The sequence below is a fragment of the Phytophthora ramorum genome (assembly GCF_020800215.1).
Source record: "Phytophthora ramorum isolate Pr-102 chromosome Unknown Phyram_PR-102_s0004, whole genome shotgun sequence".
Lineage (NCBI taxonomy): Eukaryota > Oomycota > Peronosporomycetes > Peronosporales > Peronosporaceae > Phytophthora > Phytophthora ramorum.
This window is the reverse complement of record NW_027150650.1, coordinates 2,842,325-2,859,919: the sequence shown is the minus strand read 5'-3', so window position 1 is coordinate 2,859,919 and position 17,595 is coordinate 2,842,325. Positions and strand designations below refer to the sequence as shown.

At 52.7% G+C, this 17,595-nt stretch overlaps 5 protein-coding genes across 5 annotated transcripts; 2 read left to right on the top strand and 3 right to left on the bottom strand.

The window, feature by feature from the left end:
• Positions 1–1,894: 1,894 nt before the first annotated feature.
• Positions 1,895–4,110, top strand: KRP23_5352 (Protein transport protein sec1; the record flags this gene model as incomplete). The annotated part of the gene is made up of 5 exons (XM_067890407.1): positions 1,895–3,492; positions 3,560–3,599; positions 3,666–3,737; positions 3,814–3,956; positions 4,014–4,110. 5 exons carry the CDS (start codon positions 1,895–1,897, stop codon positions 4,108–4,110), a joined length of 1,950 nt encoding a protein of 649 aa, XP_067746958.1.
• A 252-nt stretch (positions 4,111–4,362) lies between these two features.
• On the top strand, positions 4,363–5,676 carry KRP23_5351 (uncharacterized protein; the record flags this gene model as incomplete). The annotated part of the gene is made up of 1 exon (XM_067890406.1): positions 4,363–5,676. One exon carries the CDS (start codon positions 4,363–4,365, stop codon positions 5,674–5,676), a length of 1,314 nt encoding a protein of 437 aa, XP_067746957.1.
• A 138-nt stretch (positions 5,677–5,814) lies between these two features.
• KRP23_5350 (uncharacterized protein) lies at positions 5,815–6,189 on the bottom strand (the record flags this gene model as incomplete). Its single annotated transcript, XM_067890405.1, has 1 exon — positions 5,815–6,189. One exon carries the CDS (start codon positions 6,187–6,189, stop codon positions 5,815–5,817), a length of 375 nt encoding a protein of 124 aa, XP_067746956.1.
• A 6,532-nt stretch (positions 6,190–12,721) lies between these two features.
• Positions 12,722–14,273, bottom strand: KRP23_5349 (UPF0565 protein C2orf69-like protein; the record flags this gene model as incomplete). Its single annotated transcript, XM_067890404.1, has 8 exons — positions 12,722–12,872; positions 12,948–13,076; positions 13,158–13,252; positions 13,329–13,501; positions 13,564–13,641; positions 13,716–13,897; positions 13,965–14,060; positions 14,125–14,273. 8 exons carry the CDS (start codon positions 14,271–14,273, stop codon positions 12,722–12,724), a joined length of 1,053 nt encoding a protein of 350 aa, XP_067746955.1.
• A 660-nt stretch (positions 14,274–14,933) lies between these two features.
• On the bottom strand, positions 14,934–17,503 carry KRP23_5348 (uncharacterized protein; the record flags this gene model as incomplete). Its single annotated transcript, XM_067890403.1, has 2 exons — positions 14,934–15,982; positions 16,969–17,503. 2 exons carry the CDS (start codon positions 17,501–17,503, stop codon positions 14,934–14,936), a joined length of 1,584 nt encoding a protein of 527 aa, XP_067746954.1.
• Between the last annotated feature and the right edge of the window lie 92 nt (positions 17,504–17,595).

The window sequence follows — 17,595 nt, the reverse complement described above, 5'->3', positions numbered from 1 at the left end:
TGGCGCTCTCTGCCTGGGCCAAAGTTACCTACAAGCTGAAGCGGGCGCCAGCTCAAACAACCATTTCCGACATCCTCAATATGGCCCCGACAATCATGAGCAAGGCGTATGTGGACGGCAAGCGGCGCAAACCGCTGAAGGTGACCTCGGAGGCGCTGGAAGAGCGCCTATGCGAGTGGATACAGAAAGTAGAGGCGCAGAACGTGTGTCTTTCTCGGGAGCTGATCAAAATGAAAACGCGAGATTTACAAAAGGAGCTATGTGATGCTTGGGAGCTGTTCTTTTCGGACGGGTGGCCCACTGCGTTCGAGCGCAGGCATGGTCTTCGTTCTCGCTCGCGACCTGGAGAAGCTGCATCGGTCGACCCTGAAGTCGTTGGCGTTGGTCTTCAACGGCTTCAGGAATTGACGGACCTATACTCTCCCGAAGACGTCTACAATATGGACGAGACGGGGCTGTGCTACGCAATGGCCCCGCTCGATCGATCTGCACAAAGACAGCGTGTGGTGTGAAGAAGAAGAAGACGCGGATTACTCTCGCGCTTACGGCAAATGCTGATGGATCCGACACTCTTTCTTGGTCACGCAAAGCAGCCCTACTGTTTCAACAAAAGCACGGCGGCACAACTAGGCTTCTTGTACCGCTCGAACAAGAAAACCTGGATGACAGGACTACTGTTCCGGGAGTGGCTTCTCGATCTGGATCACGACATGCGTGCGAAGGGCCGTCGGATCATTTTGCTGCTTGACAACGCACCGTCCCATCACTTGGGCGATATCGTGTGTACTAACGTCCGCGTATAGTTCCTGCCACCGAATACCACGGCATTCCTACAACCCATGGACGCAGGAATCATCGCCGCGTTCAAGCGCGCGTACAGGGGAAAGCAGCTTCGTTGGGCGTACGAGAAGGTCAAGCGCGGTGAAGAGCTAAAGAAGGACGTTTACACTGTCGACCAGCTACAGCCAATGCAATGGAGCAAGGAGATCTGGCTCGAAATACAAGGTAAGACCACCATTCAAAACCGTTTCCACCACACTGGAATAGTGTTTAATGCTGTAGATGAGAGGGACAAGGAGGACACTAGCTATGGAACCGACGTTGATCTGGATGATATCATCATCCGGGCTTCACAGTTGAGTCTTTAAGTAGCCGACGATAATGCATAGCAAATCTTAGGATAGTGTCGGACCACGATACCGGAAGTGGGAGCATATGCTGTACACGTGTGCAACCTGCTTCGAACGTCAAAGGGAGTACCTTCGCGGCAGTGTCGTGTGTTGTTGTGCGCTTTGGGAATTCCCATTTACTAGGTGGTCCACGTAATGGTGGTACTCATATGAAAATGGTACGCTAGGTGAAGCGGTCTCGCCGCAGTGTTGCCATTGTTCAGGATGCGATATTTCAGCAACTACTTTGTGTTCTGTGTCGAGACGAACACCAATTCGAGCAGAAACAAACAAGCTTGTGGGTACACTTTCATTTAGGTTGAATTGCATAGCTGCGGAGTTCGTTTCGCCTAACTCCCCCACTACGTGCTGTTTTCCGTTCCGATTGAGTCAGAGACGGGGTGTTAAAGTCGAAATTCTCCAAACCCGAATTTAGTGTTAGATTCGGTCCGAAAATAATCGAATATCTTCTCCTCTCTTTGATTGGGCCCAGCATAATTGGTTTGTCCAATAAACGGACTCGGACTGTCTGGGTGTTGGCGGATGTCAAGCTATCTAACGTCAACGTCGCCGACGTCAACGTCCAGTTTTCACCCCGACTCTTGACGTCGACAGCACTACTAGCAGAACCACGCTAGCTATTCAATCTAAAAAAAAGCTCTGCACGCATTCATTTTTTGCACGAGCGTCATCGAGTGCCTCTTCAAGATTCAGCGGGTGCGACGATGGATCTGCGCAAGGTGGTGCAGGACAAGGTGCTGCACCAAATGGTAAAGCACGTGACGCAGCTCACGCGCGGGTGGGTCGTCATGGTCGTGGACGATGAAGCCACGCGCACGCTCACGCAGGTGGCACGCATGAGCGAGCTCACGGACTGTGGTGTGTCGTTGCTGGAGCGGCTGGAGCTCGAGCGTCAGCCCTTCCCAGAGATGAACGTCGTGTACTTCATGGCCCCCACGGCTGCTAACGTGCGTCGCCTAGCGAGGGACTTTGAAGATGCCACGAAACCCAAATACAACGACGTGTACCTCTACTTCCTGCACCACGCGGGGGAGGACGCATTAAATGAGCTCAAGAACGCCCCTCCTGCGTTGCTGCAGAGACTCAAGGCTCTGCAAGAAGTCAATGTGGATTTTCTGGCACTAGAGAAGTGCGCGTTCACCTTTGGGATGCCCACAGCGTTCCATACACTGTACTCTCCGACGGTGAAGAGAGATGAGAGTACTGCGTTGCTGCAGCTGATTAGCTCTAAGTTGGTGTCTGTGTGTGCTACGATGGAAGAGTATCCGTACGTGAGGTATCAAGCGGGTCACCCGCGCATGGAGACTCTGGCGCAGATGTTCCAGAACAAGATGAACAACTACTTGGCACAAAACGGCACGTTCTCGTACGCACCAAAACGAGGGACACTGCTGTTTATTGATCGCGGACAGGATATGGTGACGCCCTTGATGCATGAGAGCACGTTCCAGGCCATGACGTACGATTTACTGGAGGTGAAGGACGACCAGATCTCGTATGAGGCGGAGACGAACGCTGGAACGACCATGAAAACGGCATTCTTGAACGAGAACGACAAGCAGTGGGTAGAATTCCGACACACCCATATCGCGAAAGTCAGCACGGAGATTGGCAAACGTATGACGGCGTTGTCGGCTTCGAACGCAGGATCTGCACTTGGTCGAGGGAAAAGCACGGATCTGCACGCTATGGCGGCCGGTCTTCGTGAGCTACCGGAATACCGCGAGATGCTGGGAAAGCTGTCGCAGCACTTATTCTTGGCAGGGAAGGCCATGGACATCTTTACGTCGACGGCTCTACTGGATGCCTCCAACATCGAGCAGTCCTTGGCCACAGGTGTGGAAGCGTCAGGAAAGAAGCTAAAACACTCTACGATTTCCAAACAGCTCGAAGACTTGTTCAAGGACCCGAAGCTTACTGAGAAAGACCGCTTCCGAGTTGCAGCCGTGTTTGCGCTGACACAAGATACCATGAAGGAAACCGAGCGCAACAAGGTCATGCAGTCTGCAATGCTGTCAAAGAAGCACGAGACCATCCTCGAAAATATGCAGCTGGTGGCTGGCACTGCGCTGTACAAGCAGAGTGGCAATTCGTTAATCTCGAGCGAGGACCTGAAGCTGGCGACGAAGAAGGCGGAGGCGGTGGAGTATTCCAACGCACGCTACGACCCGAAGATCAAAGCAATTGTGACGAATGCACTAAAGCGTACCCTCAGCGAGACAGAATACCCGTACATTATCACACCACCTCCCAAGAGTCCTACAGCGGATGACAAGAAGGCTGGCCCAGTGTCCCTGCGGAAGTATGCACAGCTTTCGAACCCATAGCCGCCTACTTTATCGCAGGCTAACGTCTTACCGTGTTTACAGGAAAATCGCTGGCAAGGGTAAGGCCCAGGAAGCTGCACCGGTGAGTAGAATTATCTTGATTGTCTGAGATAGCATCTGCTGGTAGCTTACTCGTGCACGTGAACAGGTTCAGGAGAGTGAAGTTCTTTCTGGCGAAAAGATGATCGTGTTTGTGAGCGGTGGGGCCACCTACTCGGAGGTACGCCAATAACTTTAACCCCTTCATTGGTTCAGACGACGACACTGATTTTGCGCTATTCATTACGGTGGTGCAGCTCCGCAGCATCTACGAAGTTCGCACCGAAGAAAAGCGCGACGTCCTCTTGGGCTCGACGTCCTTGTTGGCACCGGCGACATTCATTGAGCTCCTCGCGACGCTCAAGGAGGCCCACCCGATGCTGCCTTCGCCACCGATAAGGTAAGTTGAACGTTTTGAAAACTCGTTGTCATTCTGACGACTGCCGATCTGAAACAGTGGGCAGGGAGCCGAGGTGATGCCCCTGACGAGCGGCGAAATTCACCTTCAAGTTGAAGCGCAACAGATGGAAAAGCCGAAGTCGGCACTGCAGTAAGCGATCCATAGGCACCAAGTCCCCAACATGCCATTCATTTACAAGCAATTATCATAGCACAGAACCACGAAGTTTCTAGCACGAATGCAGCAAGATCTATCACGTCGCCCGTGACGTGGCGTCCATTATCTCATTGGTCGAAACGTTCCAATCAGAGCGCTCCATCATCCCGCACTTCATTTTTGTATACCCGATCCGCGACAGCTCATTTACCTTTATTCCCCCCAAGGCTCACTAGACTCTCAGTTCGCCATGCGTGTAACCCGCTGGACGCTGCTCGCCGCGGCGCTCGCAGTCTCCGTCTACGCCAAAGACACCAAGGCGCCAGCTGACGCCGAGTGCGCTGCTCCATCGGTAGTCGCCGCTTTCGAAGCCAAGATCGGCAGCCTGCAACAGGCCAACACCGCGCTGAAGCTGCAGGTCGAGACGCAGACCGCCGACAAGACGCGGCTGCTGGCCGATGTGGCCCAGGAGCACGAGACAATCGTACTTAAGCTGCAGAACGAGATCGCGGCGCTCTCTACCGACGTGGCGGCGCTCGAGAAGGACGTGGAGAGCCAGCGTAAGACAGGGGACAAGGCCGAGAAGGAGCTCAAGGCGGCGCTGGCCAAGCTCACTGGCGAGGCGGCGCGCGCGGCCTCCCGAGACAGTGACATCACTAAACTGGAGAAGGAGCTGGCCAAGGAGCGCTCTACGGCGGCCCAAAATGACGCCGAGTTGAAGGCCGCGCTGGCCAAAGTGGCGGAGCAGACGAAGCGCGTCTCGGCGCTCGAGAAGAGCCACCAGAGTGTGGAGAAGAAGCACCAGGGGCTGCTCAAGGAGCTCAGTGAAGCCAAAACAGTGGAACTTACTCTGGCCTCGCTGCTGTCGTCGTACTACGATGACGCGCTGGTACTGACGGAGCAGGCCGTGGAGTTCGCCCAGCAGAAGCTCGACGAGCAGTCGGAGACGCTGGAACAGGTGCAGATCCAGCTCACACAGGCCAAGAAGGCGGCGTGCGACTCCACCAGCAGGTTCTACCAGGAAAATCTGGCCGAGACGCTGGACCCGATCTTTGTGGATGTCCGCAAGACGGTGGACCCCATCTTGGCAGATGTGCACAAGGCCGTGAACCCCCACGTAGAGAAGTTCTTGCCGATCGTGCAGAACGAAGTGACCAAGGCCAAGGAGCAGGCGGTGCAGTACTCGCAGGAGGCGCTTCGTCGTGCCAAGCTGGCGCGGATCGAAGCGATCACGCTGCTGGAGCAGAATGAACATGTCGCTGGACATGCACAGAAGGTGATTGATGGAGTGCTGGTCGTGCTGGCGGTGCCGCTCGTGCTGTTCCAGACCCGCTTGGCGCTGCGACTGGCGTGGTGGCTCTTCACGACGACGCTGTGCCTACTGACGTGCGGTTTATGCTGCGGTACACGTAAGCGCAGCTCCAAGACGAAGCGCAAAGTTGTCAAGAAGACGGCTAGCGTGAATGCAAGCTCGAACGCGCCTCTGAGTGGGCCCACGAAGAAGACCGCCACTAGCAAGACGACGTCGACTTCCCAGAAGCGCAGCAAGAAGGGCAAGAATTAAGACGTGTTTGCTCATGCTGGATGCACCTTGCGGGCCAAACGAAGGTTCAACACGAAGTACTAGTGTATTCTGTTTATCAAGAGCGTTGAGAAATCGATAGTTTGTGCGTTCTCGATTCACCCCATGCTACGGTGGACTTCAGGTATACGCTCTCTTCGCCCCAAGTTCCTTGCTTTCGTACCCCCAGTGCACTTTCACCGCTTTAGGCCTCTCAGTTACCTCAGGACCCATTTCCACGACGACCTTCTCGACTGTGTCCATCAAGAACTGTGTTTCCTTCTTCTCAAAGCACGCTTGGCAATCGGATCCAAAGAAATCTGTTCGCTTCTCCGACGTCGTTAGATCCGACAGCAGCACCTCACTGATGTGCTTACAATCAGTCGGTGACGCCATTGTACCATCCTCCTTTACATTGGCTCTCAGCTTGCCAGAGCCGCCAATAAGACACACCACCAGCACGTTGGTCATCACGCCAAAAGAGAACTTCGTGTCGTAGTCGAACTTGCCGAACATCCCGTCGAACTGTTTGCATTCCTCATGACATATCCCCACTGCTAGTGTGCGCGTGGCTCAGAAAGTATGTCTTAGATGTTTCGCGACTGCGGATGGAACTTGAAGCAAAAAGACTCGTCATCCTTGCCATCAAGCATGTCACTAATCTCCCGCACGAGCTGCGGTCAGTGCTTTGCATACGCTGCCTCGGCATCGTCAATAAGTGACGCATACACAAGAGTACCACAACGTGTGCCAGGTCGAATTCTCGGTAACACGGCAATATCCTCTGAGAAGTGTACAGAATCGTACTCACCGAAGATGGTTTCTTCCTTGAAAAACGCCAGCAACTTGTCCTTGGGTTCGCTTGACTCCGAAAACAGCTCACTCCAGCGTTTGAGGCACATCCACAGGAAAACGTCATTGATATCGGGCGACAGATATCCGAGGATTCAGTAATGTAGGTCACATAGTCACACAACGGAAACACCACGGTGGCAATCTCGTGCTTGATCTCTGGTGGAGTGAATAGTTTAGCGTTTTCCTGGGTGCCTTCCCACCCGAGCCGGCAGCACTGCGAAATTCGTCCAGGCGTCACACGCTCGTTCTCGATATCATCAATCGTTTCTGTGAGCTCGACCCGTTTGCCTTCAACGAGCCATTCTTGAAGCTGGGGTCGGTACCTGCGCAGCTCACGGTGAAGTTCTTTCCGTTTCGAAAAGCTCAGCTCGGGATATTTCTCTTTCTTCAAAACTCGTATGTCGGATAAGTCATCAAAAGGTTGATTAGGACCCAGGGGTTACTCGAGGACTTTATCAGCAGATATTGCGCTGCTTCTGCTACGTCCTTGTCGGTTGTTAATCCCCATCGGTGCAGCATCGTTTTACTGCTCCCCCTTCGTACTTGTGTCTTGCGCAGCACTTCTTCAATCTCGGTCGGCCGAAGCACGTGCAAACTCAATCGTCTGAAGATGATAGGTCGGTCTAAAACTCGGTTGCTCGGTGCGGTGGTACCGTCTTTTACAAGCTGCAACACCCCCGAGTGGCCCGACATAACGATATACACGCGCCGGACCTTCATCAATTCACGTAAAATGTCATTATAAAACGCGAACAACCTCGCACATGGTGTCCGATCACCCGAACCACTGAACCAGTCGCTGTTTTCGTCGAAGACGATAAACAGAGGCCCCACCGTCTCCACCAGATATTCCATGAGCGATTTCAAATCCATCGTTAACTCAGATTCCATGTCCAGTTTGGTTTCAGGCTCCAGCTCCTGATTGGCAGCTTTCTCTATCCCCTTCTTGGCGAGAGCAAGGGTAACTCCGTCGTCGAGTGGCTTCGTAGGGCAGATGATATGACACGCGCACAGCTCTCGCTGGAACTCGCTTCATCAGGCCACGTCTCGCGGCACCAACGGATGAAGTTGCTTGCAAGTGTCGTTATCCCCATTCCAGATATGTTGGCTGCGAACGGAACGATGCGATCACTTGCATCGTCGAAACTACTGTAGTTGTGAAATGAGCCTCCTACAATTGTCGAATAGTGCCAACGCATGGGACGCAGAACACCATCCCGCTTAGTAAAGTGCGCGGTGGCGGAGTATAATCTTTCCACGTCGGCTCAGCAACAAGAGTTCCCGGTTTCCGAACCAGGATATAATGCTCGTCGGGTCGCCACTCGGGAATTCGTACTCCGACATTTTTAACCCCTCCAAACATCGAGGAAATGGTTGTTCTTGTAGTCATTACCTTGTACATCTCGAAAGGCACCACGCCTCATTGAGCTTGTTGACGTTGCGCTTCAGTGACACTAAGCCACGAGTTGTCTGCCGTTTTGGCAACGCGAATGTCCAGGTGGTAGGCGCTACAGTTGACGTAGCCTGGGTGTAGCTGGTTAAGCGCTTGAAAGTAAATTGCGAAGTGACATTACAGTTAGATTGCCTTGTTGGCTTGGTTTCCAGAGCCGCTACCTTCGGTGGCTCCCTATGACCCTCTTACTCCTCCATCACTACGTTGTCCATCACGTACATGTACATGCACGCTACTTCAGCGTGCCTTTCACCATCTCATGCTCCCTTGCTTTCCCATCGACTGATCGACTCTGTCTTCCTCCTCTTAGCTGTCACCACGTCGCCCCAGCCTTGCCTGCACTGCCACCGTGCAGATGTCATTGCTTCTCCAACGCTGTTTGCACCAGTAGTCAAACACCACGTCGATTTGTCTGCTGCCTTGGCAGCACATCGCCCCAGCGCTCGCCATGATCGCAGCCACTTCCCGGCCGCCACGGCCGACACCGTCACGCACTCTAAGAGAGCTGTCTTCCCAATGGTGGCTCCGAGCACTACACTGGGTCCTGTTGCTTGATGATAGCCTTCAACTCTCGCCCGTTATTATCCTCGCTGGCGGATAAGGAGAGGGAGGTGCCATTATTGACGACGAAGCATTTGAGCTGGAGAATTCCCAGCTGTGACTAACCCATCGTCGGATTTTTTTTCTAAAACGAAAAAATGGTTGAGAGCGCAATGTCAAAAAGTGTCGGTGACGACCCCAGATCGAAACAACTGGCTTGCTGACGACAAAATGTCCTTCGATCAGGCTGAGCTTTGTGGTGAATGACGGAGAACATTGTGTTTCAAACAATGTCAAGTTGGTGGATTTGGCTGTCTGCCTCGCCAGCATTGGTGCTTCGTGGTCGAACGATAAATTTAGACTGCATTATTGAACTTTATTTTCCTGCTCTAAAGCTGCAGCTACACCACGAAAAATGTCACGCTCGTTCGCAGCGCGTTTACTATGCCATGTTTTGTACAGCACAGCGATCTGGTCACGCGCTGGGCGATACTTTACTTTTGCCAAATACGTTGAAACTTGGGATGGATCGATCTCCTTCGCATATAGCGATTCAAACATTGGAGTTAGCATCTTGTTCCACATCCTGTTCTTCATCGATACCGGAGGAAGCTTGACGCGATTCAGGGTCTTTTTGAGCTTTGCATCAGAAAATCGCTTCTTGCCCGACGCGGGTTCGCCTTGAGCAGCGGCACGGTCGGCTCTAAGATATCGCCGTTCGCCGGTAATCGTGAAATGCGTGAGCTGGTCTGGATTTCTGTCGGCGGATGCTGCATTGATGCTTGAAACGAGGATCATCGCCAGTACTAGTAGGACGCATACCAATCCACGCATATGAAGTGGTGAAAAGCGAGGAGTAGGAGCCATTGCTGCGGTACTTCGGCGCAAATTGACAAGTGCCACCAATTTGGCGTCAACGTTTGAGTTCTCATTGCGTACATGGACGGCGGAGGCGAAGTTGTTTACGATCGTCGAGTAATTGCACAGCAATGCTTAGAGCACATTACACCGTCTATTGAGTTTATGGCGAGGTACGTTTGTTGTGCCAACGAATCGATAATCCAGCATACGTGTGTAATAGAGTATACATGTACATGTACATGCACTCAATGCATTGTGTCAATTTCCAATCCTTTGATGCATCTTTCTATGGCTGAAAATCACCCGCACCGAAAATGATGACGCTGTATTAGCGACAACTGACAGTTTAGTGTACTGTACAGTACGGTACATGTATGAGCAGCAAACAATGATCGTCACGTCCAGTGTAGTGACCATAATCACTCAGGGTACATGTATGTCCCAGTTTTCCAAGCACACGTATGGCCGTATCTTAGGAAGTGCGTGCTTCCCATTGCCCCATCGTCATCCCCGACACGACAACTACCGTAAATGGAGGTGCGTTTGAATTCCAGGAAGAAGGACCAGCTTGTAAGACCGAGCGCTGACAGGATCGATTGAAAGCGATAAGAGCTTGTCTCCATCCATCAGCTTAGAAGTTAGTCTAACAGTTGGTATTTTGGGTTTTTACGAAGCCTAGTTCACAATACCGCACAGTTTTGATGAGAGCCACTTACACTATGTTCGTCGAAGATATGCCTCGAAGAAGCTGTAGGATATCCACTATTCCAATTCCATTGTGTCCAAAGCGACTGCATGTCCAGAAATTGCCACTTTCGTTTGGTCGACAATCTGAAAGGGATGGGGAAAACTCAATTTGCTCTTCAGTTCATCGATGAATGCCGAAAAACACTTCGCGATGAGAGTTCTGACGACCAACCAAAGCACCACGCTTTCTTGGAGGAATTGTGCAAATGTCGTACAGTACTAATCAATGGAAAACCTGGATATTTTGCCGGGAGCACCATTAATCACTCTCTCATGGATGCCATCAATCAAACAGCCAAACAAGGGGGTGTACCGGCAATATCTCTTGATACGCCAACGAAGGATTTTGCAGCAGAGTTGGTGCGTGCGCTAGGGCCACTTTTTATCGTTCTTGATAACTTTGGCGAAGCATTTACTGATCCTCGCGAGAAAAGGGACTCGCATGAATTGTTCGTGCAGTTTTCGGACCACGTGCAGGGTCAATGGGCGAAGGTTCCAAAAAAAAATTCTTGTTGCTGCGGGATACACCCTTCCTGAAGAAAGTCCAAGACAGATCGTGGGATGTTGTGCGAGTGCCGTTGTACTTGCTTCGACCAGAAGAGATCAAACTGGCAGTTTTAAAGACTGAAATTTCCCATACCGATAAGAGAACGCTGAGTAAACGTTGGAAACTATCGATGGGGGCAGACCTGGAGATGGCAGCTGAGCTTTTGTTCAAGATAACCTCAAGGCATCCTCAAACGATGGTTACCATGCTGAAAGAACACACAACATTCGCTGAATTCCAGAAGGTTGTACGTGAAGGAGAAGGTGTCAAGCTCAGTGTGAGCGATGGAGAAGAACTTAGACGTCATGTGCTCGTGTGGCAAAAGACCCTCAAGAAGTGGCTCGAGATCGGAGCCAAGACACGTCCAGTTCTCAATCTTACCGAAATGGTAGAAAATGATGACGGAAAGGAAGTTTTTAGCACTGGTGCTCGAACAGTGCCACCTTAGCTGAGAAGGTATCCTGGAAAGAGCTCGGCCATATGCTAATTTGTCGACCTGGAATGTGATTGTGACTATTGTGAGCGGATTACGTGAATATGTTGAACGTCTTGCTGGCGCTATAACGATGATTCCTTGGATCACTCGGAGTCAATGAGGTGGTTGTGTCTGAGACTACTACAAGAGTTGTGGTCTTCAGGAACAGTGGTGGCGGCCCAGTCATTGTTCTTTGGTAGTACGAAAGTATTTGATGGCTTCGAAAGCATTTCATTCCCGAGAGGGGTGGGCAGAGATCGCAACATCGGCCAGCCCAAAGTATGGTGAAGTATCCACGGAATCAGCAAATGCACACCCGAATAATTGGCCGAATTTGATGGCGTGTATTCTTGAAAAGCTCCTGAATACTGAAGGCCAGAGTGTGTGCGTAAAACCACCCGCAAACTCTACGTTCGCGAATACCGCTTGAATGTCTCAAATCAATAGCGCGTTGAGCAGAACAGAGCATGAAAATGCTGATTCCAATGTGCGTACGCTTACGGTAGCGATAGCCGTGAAGGTTATGAGGAACGGTGGTTTCGGGTCAATAGGAATCCAACGCGAGTGGAAGGAAAAGGCCGAGAGCGTGGCAAGTTGTCCGAGAAATTCGGGCTTGTCACATTCTCGACAAAGTACTCGAAAAGTGTACAGGGTAGAATTGGCACAAATGGCTCGACATGTTTTGCCATACCTCCGAAATGGGAGTGCGAGCACATTACGGAGGTGCTACTGATGAATTGGTCGACGGCTGAAATGCGAAAGAAGTTTTTTTGGCTTCGAGAAGAACCCAGTGCTGATGGCAGCTGTTGAGAAGGTAGTGTCCAGTTATCATCCGTTTGTGCGTGGCTGCTGCTGATGTCATATCGTACGCAAACTACTACTCAACGGATTGAGCCGCGAAAGGGTCGAGGTAGTTGCATAGTTCATGGTTTGACGAGTACCAGTGATCGCTTAAGGTAACACAAATCAACTGCGGTATAACCGAGTAGTGACGAAAATGTCCTTCATCAGCGATGCTATGAGTCATCATCGATAGCGCACGCTTTTTATGATGACAAGGTAGTACAACTCAACCACACTCTGAGCTGTCCTCACTGATCTCGCTCGCACATTCGTGATTTACTCGAACATATGATTGCTCTCGCTTTGTCTTCTACATCATTCCTAGATATTTTCTTTGATGAATCATCTCCATTGCGTGGAGCTGTTCAGGATCAGCATATTTCTCCCTATTCTAGTTTCCGCTTAAATGAGTTCTTCAGCGGCGCACCAGTTTTCAACCTCGCGCTGGGCTAGCTTCTTCGCTCTAGCCAACGAAGTCTGACCCGATCTTTAACTGCAGGAACGCTTGGTGTAAAGATAACTATTCACAGCAGTAGAGCGTATACAAGCCGACGCATTAGCAGTATGCGTTGTTCTTGCTTGAGTGGCTTGGCTCTGGTCCTACACAGTTGGTCATGTCCGCAACGCGAAGTCGTGGGCAGCCAACTCATATAAGCGCGTGCAGAATAAAAGCACAGGTTTTAAGCCAGGTCGGGTGTTCATGAATAAATAAATATCGCGTACAGGCTTATTTGTACACCTGGATCCGAACGGGTAGGACGGCGTGCTCCGTCGAGTTCGTGGCTCCTTCTCCCTTCGATTTAAAGGAGCGACTAGCCTCAAAATCTTGCAAAATGTGGAAGTGGGATGACACTGAAGCCTCGTCACCTTCGTGATATCTGCAAATAATTCAACCCACACGTCCTGTTAGACAAGTAAACAGCCTTGGCTTTGCTGCCACACCCCGCACGTACATAATGAGTTGAACGTCTGCGCCAAGTAGATTCATCCTGTTCACGAAGTTGTTCACCTCAGTTTTGATCCATGGTCGTTTGCTAGCATCATACTGGTATGGCGTCACGTGTACAAACAGCCTCAGTTGGCTAAACATCACGACAACAAAGATCAGTTAGCATGCAGGCAAGCACGACAGCTGCAATCGCAGTACTCGTATAGTAGATTACTCGTAACGCGCAAGCACCGACAACGCCAGTTCTTCTGTAGGTAAGGCACCTTCCAATGAGCCATTGCCAGAGTCCAACCAGTGGATCGAGTTGATCTACCACAAACATACAAGCAATTTGTGCGCCGTCAGTATAACAAATCAGTCAACATCAACTAAGAAAGTCACCCACAGCTGAAAAAAATTGCCGCGTGCTAGCAAACGCAGACCCTTGTCGCACTTGGCCGCTGTTTGACCGTTTCTTGTTGAACGAGTACCGCACTAACTCCGTCACGAGCTGGTTCAGCACGATACCTCCTTTGCTAAAGCCCAGAAGATGCATCGAGAGTGCTGTCGACACATTCACTGCAATAGATACACCGTGTTATAAAATCCCCTACAAAAAAAAACAGACGACTGTGTCGCACCTCCTTGGCGCCTCAGAGTCGCTTGTGTGTTTTGCATCAATGAAGCCAAGTGTTTTGTAGCGTACGCTGTCGTGTCATCTGCAAAATAAACACGACATCAAACTACAGTTAAGTGTCTGCACCACTGCACCATTGCAGTCGCTCTACCGTACACTCCGTTGCAGCTCCATAGTTATTGGTCGTCACGAAATTGTCGAAGCTACTGTAAGCTCCGTGTTTGAAGCGGCTGGGCCGCACGACCCACACGTTGCATGTGTCTCCGAATTTTTCACTCAGAAGCTCGGCCACCGCCTCGTAGGCGTAGTCACTGTAGTCTGCAAAAGGTCCATCCAACCTAGGAAACATTATGCAAATACACATGAGTGAAATTATTAGCAGCAAAACAGTTATTTGCGGCGTACATGGCTGCCTTGAAATCCTGCACGTCCCCCGGGAAAAAAATGACATTGCAGCGCGCAGTAGCGCTCTTGGGGACCGACAGGTAGAGCTCATTTTCTCTATGCAAATGTCAGGACACAATGAGAATATGGTGTTGCGAATGGACTCTACCGCATTGTTTACCTGTCGAGCCAGCCACGACTGCGCAGACGGATGGACGCGCGCTCGACGTCACTGTCCTGATTACTGGGAGACGAACAAGGCGATGCGGCGCCACGCGAAGGTTCACTGGCGCCCAGGACGCCCAACGCCGACACCATGTAACTCCACATTTTGATGAGGAATGTGTGAGAGTGTGTGCGAGAAAATCACTACAAGAACTTCCAAGAACGCATAATTAGCTCAAACCCGTAGGTCTGCAACATTTTATAAGAACCAGACAAGAAAGACGACGATCGCAATGGAGACTTCAAAACTGCAAGTGGCCTCCTATCGTGCACTTCGACAGTTGCAACTACCGGCCAGCGCATCTAGAGATATCTGTCGGAAACAGAAAGGAGGATAACTCTACGTCAATCGCGATCCAAGGAACCTAGCTTCTCTAGATGGGTGCTCGCTCCCATCCTCGACATTTCGGAGCACCGATGAAGTCATCGACACCGAAGAGGATTTCCCACAGCCGACTGCAGCCGTACGTCTGCAGTAGGCAAGTTCTACCTGTGCGTCCGGAGACATCGAGATTTCGAGTAGCTCTCGCGTCTGTGCCATCGATCCTGGCGTACGAGACATTATCTCCATTTATGACCCCGACGGATTCGCAGTGGCCGTATACGACGCGGAGAACCAGATTGTAGTTAGGGTGGTGACTGAGGGAGGTAGTGAGGAGGTCTAGCTACATGGAGCACGGTAACATGGTCTTGATGGAACGTGCATGCATTTCAGGTATAAAGAGGAGGAAGGTCGGGTGTGGGAGAACTTGACGCGGGAGGTGTTCACTTCTGGAGCGCGGTGATGGAGACGAAGGTGTGCGTGTCGCTGACGAAGCGGCCCTTGACGCGTTGACGCTTGGCGGCGCTGGCGCGTCGCGTGTCGGAGATCGACATGTCCTGCGGCGGCGGCTTTGCCGCGGACGGCCGCGTCCGTTTGGGCTTCCGGTGGTCTACGCCATCGTTGCGGGTCGGGGGTGGCGGACCAGCAAGCAGGACGCCCGGCGGGCCAACGAGCAGGTTGCTGTTGGGACCCACTGCTGGACGTTCAGATCGCAGCCCGTCGATTCGCACCGAGAACGTTGGCACGAAGATTCGCGAGTCCACCTTGACGGGGGCTGCTGGGACCACCGTCTTCATCTGCATCATCTCTGTCTGTTCCAGGTCTGCGAACAACGAGGCCACGTTGTCCACCTCGAGCGCGTCGATCCAGTCGCGCGTAGTCAATCGGTCAGCTACTTCATCTTGGCTAGCGCCACTGCTCGCCTCTAACGAGGCGAACAGATCTGCCACCAAATCGACATTCGTGGCGTCCTCACGATCCGCGCGCGAGAATGTCGGCGTCGAAGCTGCTGGGGCCGGCTCCACTGCGTTCTTATCCTCCAGCGTCGCTGAGAAAATCTCCGACAGTATGTCCACGTTCTCTACATCAGAAAGAGCTGACACTTCATCCTCTTCATGGCTAACTGCGACGCCATCGAACGAGTCAAAGAGGTCCAGCGACTTGTGCTGAGTCTCCAGTTCCTTCGTGTCGACCACATCCACAGGAGACGCCACCGTTATCTCCTTGCTGGATTCCTGGCACGAGAACAGCTGACTGATCTCCTCCACATTAATGGCATCTTCGTCTTGAATAAACACACTAAAGTCCACACCGGACGTCTCCTCCTGCTCCACGCACGAGAACAACTCGCTCATCTCGTCCACATTGAGCGAGTCTTCCACATCCTCCACGTCTTCCTTTTCCCTCTCTTTTTCCTCCACATGCCCCCTCCTCTCTCTGATCTTGTCCAGGACGGTGTCCCGACAAGCGGCAGCCGCCCCCAGCTCGCGCTCTGGCAACCGTGACAGACCAACACTCTCGTCCCAATACAGGGGCGAGTGCCGGGCCTGCCACGGCTCCAAAGGCGCGTCTGGAGGCGGTTTCTCGGCGCCTAGGCGCCCAGAAGAAGACGCCGCGCTGGGTGACCCATGGGCGTCGTGGTCTTGCGCCGCATGCCCGGCCAGGCAGTGCGGCGAGTAGTAGAGACGGCTGAGGCGGCGCTCATCTTGATGGCGCTCGCGAACGGAAGAGAGTCGGGCGAGCGAAGGTTGCAGAGTCTAACTCGGTCGGGAGCGACGCGAGCGGGCGGAGAAGCGGCGAGGGCGGTCAGAGGACGAGCAAAGACAGCCACACACGCGTTGGCTTCTTCGGTCTGGGCAGGCGGCGGCTCGGAGTCTTGACTGTTTTGAGTCAAAAGGGGAAATGACGGTCGGGGCGTTCCTTTTCTAAATCCTTGCATAATGCATACGTGGTGTGGTATACGTGGAATGAAGAAACCAAGTGGATTGACGAACGCACTTTAAAAATTGATACGCATTACTAATACGGTGAGTGAAGGTCGGTGTCGTTTAATTGGCTGGAAAAGCAGTGGTCTGACGTCACTGCGACGTCGAAGTCAAACTCAGGCGCGTTGTGCGGCCTTGCGGTGCCGGATGCAAAGTCCGCCCTTGCGCGCGGCCTGGAAGCACTCGGGCGCGGCACAGCGCTTGCCTCCTCCGTGGCTGTAACAGAAGCCTCCGGCCTGCGCACTCTTGTGGCAGGCCTTGGCGGAGCAACGCTTGCCGCCTCCGTGGGAGATGCAGAAGCCTCCACCGTGCGCGCACTTGCAGCAGCCGTCAACTTTGCATTGCTGACGGCCACCGTGAGTCATGCAGAAGCCCTTGCGACGAGCAACGCTGCCACAGCCAGCCACTTTGCACTTGCTGCCGCCGCCGTGGGCTTTGCAGCGCCCGCCACTCTGCGCCACCGTCTGGCAGCCGTTGAAGTTGCAGCGTTTACCGCCCCCGTGGCGGATGCAGAACCCTCCGGTGAGCGCGTACTTGTGGCAGTCGGTGATGCCGCATTGGCGGCGGTAGTGGGTGTTGTTGCTTCGTTGAGTGGAGGGTGAAGACGACGTCTCGGTAGACAGCAAGTCGTGCAGTGACAGCGGACGACGCGTCTTCGGGCTGATGGAGAACTGGGAAGGTGTAACGACGGCTTGGCACGTTGGACTGGCAGGTGTCATCCCGGGACTGGTCGGAGATCCGATTGCAGCTTTGGTGGGGGAACCGACAGAAGACTGCCCGGTTAGCGGGGTGCCAAGGTCCACGAGGCCCATGGCACACTGCAGCGGTGGCAGCGTGGTGGCAATAGAGTGCGGTACGTTGGCGGTAAGCAGCGATCGGATGCCTGGCAGCCGTGTGAGGTTAGTATTGTGTCGTCCAGGGATGGTCGGAACGTGCGTGGCCAAGTGGGTGAGAATAGTAGCCGTGAGCTTGAGACTGTGGAGCTGGTGGTGGTGCTGCTGCTGCTGGTACTGCGCGTGGATGCCCATGCTGGCGAGTGTGTGGTAGAAGTTGAGTCGCAGGTATTGCCGAGGAAGCAAATAGGAGAATGAGACTGCGGTCGGGCTGATTTTGGGTGCCA